The sequence below is a fragment of the Galeopterus variegatus genome, unplaced genomic scaffold (assembly GCF_000696425.1).
Source record: "Galeopterus variegatus unplaced genomic scaffold, G_variegatus-3.0.2 Scaffold2973, whole genome shotgun sequence".
NCBI lineage: Eukaryota > Metazoa > Chordata > Mammalia > Dermoptera > Cynocephalidae > Galeopterus > Galeopterus variegatus.
In genome coordinates, this window is record NW_007729084.1 from 290,430 (window position 1) to 294,993 (window position 4,564).

The 4,564-nt window shown below is 36.4% G+C and overlaps 1 protein-coding gene across 1 annotated transcript in view; it reads left to right on the forward strand.

The window, feature by feature from the left end:
• DPH5 (diphthamide biosynthesis 5) overlaps window positions 1-4,564 on the forward strand; it is a 34,442-nt gene that overhangs the window by 6,681 nt on the left and 23,197 nt on the right. Inside the window, exon 3 of the mRNA XM_008583600.1 lies at window positions 3,651-3,775. Coding sequence (XP_008581822.1) covers window positions 3,651-3,775 — 125 coding nt within the window. The remainder of the gene's footprint in view (window positions 1-3,650; window positions 3,776-4,564) is intronic.

Below are 4,564 nucleotides of genomic sequence, written 5' to 3' on the forward strand. Positions count from 1 at the left end.
AGATCACTTTAGGTTGTGGTAGTCAGGGAATGCTATGGAATATGTGGAATTTGAGCTATGTTTTAAAATAGTGAATTCCCAGTCTTTTGTTTCTTTTGTTTATACATATGGCCCAAATAGAAAATGATTATATTTTACAGCCCTGTAGAAAATGGAGAAGAGGAGATTAACTCCGGGGCCCTAGCTACCCTCCAAAAACCAGAGGAGTCACTAGCCTCTGCCTATCTTTGCCCCATTTGTAGGACATGTGAAGCTCTGCAGTCATTTAAAGTTCTGTGACATTGGGCAGTCACTTAACTTTTCTATGCTGTTTCTTATCTGTAAAATGGGGATAAAAATAATGCCTATCTCAGACTGAGGTGAAGATTAGATGAATTCATATGCATAAAGTTCTCAGAACAGTGGCTGCCACACAGTGAGGCTAATGTAAGTGTATTAGTGCAAATATTGTTATTATAGATAAGATTTGATAAGATGAAGAAAAGACAGTTATTATTATAGAGAAGATGTAGTAAGGGGAATAGAAAGAGCATTCCATCCTGAAGGAAAAATAATGGTGAGCAAAAGCATGGAGGAAGAAAGAACATTTGCTGTACAGTATTTGTTCTTGGGCTTCACTGAAATAACTCTTTCATTTTCTCCAGTGTATCTGTTCCCTCTCTTCTCTTTCTAACCTGCCTTACCTGGATGCCAGCTCCCTCTGTTACTTTGTCTTCCTGTCCAATTGCTGTGGATTGATATTGGTGAGACAGAGGAGAAGACAATAAAGGACTTCACACTGAGAATAACTCAGGTTGAGGCCACCAGCTATGACTTTTATTAACTTCTCATCCACCCCGACCATAAATCTGAATCTGTCTTCCCTCCAGTCTTACAAAATGACTTGTAAAATGAGGTTCTCTTCGTGTTTAAGACGTAACTCCATCTAGATGTTTTTTTAAAACCCCTTTCTCTCCCTTCTTCTGAAACCTTACTCATGTCAATTATTCTTTATGTTCAACCTATATTAACATCCTTCTGCCCTGAAACCATACTCAAGCATTGTCCATTCTGAAAATTCTCTTTAAACCTCTTTTCCCTGTAGTTGTTTTTCTATCTTTATTTTTTTTTTTGTCCAAAGTTTTATAGTCCTCACTTCCAACTCATGTCTCAGACCCCTGTAGGCTGACTTCTGTTCCTCCGAAATATTTCTCTGTTGAACAATTCTTTACTAGCTGAGAACTCCAGAGGATAGTTATGAATTACCTGTTTTACCTCTTCTGACATGGTTGATCACTCCTTGAAACTGGCATTCAAGACATGACTTGCCCTTGGTTTTATTCCTATTTTTTCATTTTTCTTAGTCCCTTTGTAAACTGTATTCCTCTGTTCCTTCTTTAAATGTTAGTACTTTTTCAGATTTGGTCCTCTCATTTGTTTCCATATACCACATGGAACCTATACTCTTTTACTTTTTGACTAGGTAATCCATTAGATGGTTTGAAATTTAAAAGGTACTAAAAGGTATATTTATCAAGAGATTTTTATCCCAGTTTCCTTTCCTGGAGGTAATCATTATTAACTTTTTGTGTGTCCTTCTAGAAATACCTGAAAATAATTACAACTTTTAAAATTATTTTTTAAATAATTTTAATTTTACCCTGTCCCCCATATTTTTAAAAAATCATATTTTAAAACAATGAATTTTGAATTTTATCTTCATTTTCATGAATGGAGATAATTAGGGGTTAGTCATTGGATAATGTATAGTCCAAATTTAAGATCATTTGTTAATACTACTTGTTTTTTATTTACCTTCACTGACCCTGACTAGGCTGGGTGCTTCTATAGCACATATTATATGGTAGTTAATTCCCCACTAGACAGTATGTTCTTCAAGGGCAGGGACCATGTATGTCGCATTCCTCAGTGTCTCACAACATCAAGCATACTGTGTACCACAGAGGATGTACATAAGAAATACTTTTATACTGAGTGAGTGAACAAATAAGTGGGTAAATTAAAATTAGTCTCTTATTGCTTTTGCTATCTTTCCTTTTTTTTTTTCTTTTTGGCCGCTGGCTGGTATGCAGATCCAAACCCGTGACCTTGCTGTTATCAGCAACATGCTCTCCCAAGTGAACTAATCGTCCACCCCTTTCCTTTTTTAAACACTATTTTTTTTCAAGAGGACCAGCCATTTAATTATATTGAGATGTTTTTGTGTGTGTAATCATTCTGTTGTCTCAATTAGACAATGAAATGTTTCTTAGGTTAGGATAAATGATAAATACAGAGCAATGCATGGTAGAAGTCTTGAGGAGAGAGTAGGTTTTATTATTGTTGTATCATTTATAAAGTATGAGATAGGATTACTACTAGCATTAAACCAGTAGCATGTGATTTCTTGATCTTCTTTAAGAAATGTCAGAAGTTCAGAAAAGGCAATCTTGTCCTTCAGTGTCCAGTAATTATGTGTGTGTTCTTCTAGATATTTGAATATAAGTGTTTTGCAACTATTAAGTTTTCTGGGTTCATAAAATCAAAGTAAAACATAAAAATTAGTGATTAAGAAAAAAGTATATGGTAAAAGTGAAAATAGAGCGTTTTTCACCTATACGAACATGGGGGACTTCTGGAACATTTCTTTAGGAAGATATGCACGGAAAAGGGAGGGTTTTTTTTCACATTTGAGGAACAGATTTTAGTCAAGAAATAATTATCAGAATTGGAACTATAGCGTTTGTCTTTGGATGCTTAGTCATTTGTTCATTTATTCATTTGTTTGACAAATGTTGAGTACCAGGTACTCTTCTACAACAATCCTTTCAACTTTTAATGACTCAAACTTCTCAATATGTAAGAAACAGTATTATTTATTTACACATGCACTTTTACTCCACTTGAATTATATATTATTCCACAGGAATCAGTTATAAGATGCGTGATCTTGCATAATAGCTTGCAACCACTACCACATGACTGCTAGCTTACTAGCTCACTCTCTCCTGGGTTTGTTCTCTAGAGTTGAACTTCAGGGGATTAATTCACAAAGCAATTTGTGTGGAAACTTCCTTTATATTTGGAATTCAGTTATTTCCCCTGCACCTCTGCCTTTTTAGCAGGGACTAGGGAATACAATTTTAAATTAGTCTTTCGTGCAATTATGTAGGAATGTTTGCTGTTTCTGCAAACAGATAAATCTTAATTTTCTATTATTTCTCATTGATGTTGTCTTTTAGCCAAAATACCATAGATTTTTCTCACAGAAAATTTAAAAAAACCTGTACTACCATGTATGTTTATAATTATTGTTTAGTATATTTATTCTATATTATCATGTTTCTGATGTAAGACTTATGCACACATATTCTCTGTTCATCCTACAATGTTCTGCCTGGTCTATTAGAACCAAATTTAGAGGTAAATTTAAAATGCCAAAGGTTCAGGTGTTAAGAGGTCTCTCTCCTCTTGGGGTGTTAAGATAGCCCCAAAGACAGAGTTTAATTGCAACATGATATAGAGTGCTAGCTTATTGATGAGTTGTATTGAATGATCTGTGTTTGGATGATTGCCAAGATTTGCACCAGCCCCAGACAAAGATTGTTTTATGTGTGTGTTGAAATGGTCACCTGCTGTCTCTCATTTTGATATTGGACTTAAATCTGTAGGAAGAGTTTTATGGAAGGAAACTGATTCTTGCTGATAGAGAAGAAGTGGAACAAGAAGCAGATGGTATTTTAAAGGATGCTGATATCAGTGATATTGCATTCCTTGTGGTTGGTGATCCATTTGGGTAAGTCAAAGTAAATGTTTTGAGTTTTTAATTTATTTACTTTTTTTTTTAATTAGTAAGAATTATTCTTTAATTTTAAAACTTTACTTGCCAGGTCCTGATAAGGGATTGTATTTACCTAAGCTCTTATCTAAAATTTCATAGTTGAAACTTTCATTATCTTTAAAATTAATGAAGAAAATCTGCTTGGTAAAGATATCATCATATGGGGCCGAGCCCGTGGCGCACTTGGGAGAGTGCGGCACTGGGAGTGCAGCAGCACTCCCGCCGCGGGTTCAGATCCTATATAGGGATGATTGGTGCGCTCACAGCACTCACTGGCTGAGCGTGGTGTGGCCAGTCTCAAAAAGGACCAAAAACAAAAACAAAAACAAAATTAAAAAAAAAAAAAAAAACTGAGCTGGGGTGAGACAGGGAAGGATACATTTTGGCCGGCCCGGTGGCGCACTGCTATAGTGCGCCGCTTGGGAAGTGCGGCGGCACTCCCGCCGAGGGTTCGGATCCCACATACAGACCAGTTCCCGCTCACTGGCTGAGCGAGGCACGGGAGCAACACCGAGGGTTGCGATCCCGTTGCCGGTCCCGGTCCGGTATGGGGGCAACACTGAGGGTTGCGATCCGTTGCCGGACACGGAAAAAGACAAAAAAAAAAAAAAAAAAAAAAAAAACCATAATCATAGGAATCAGAAGAGTTTGTTCTAATTTGAGTTTCACCAATTATTGGTAGGAGAGATCACTTTACCTCTTCAAACATTACCATTTAGGAATGGAAGGTGCTTGTGCAGCCTC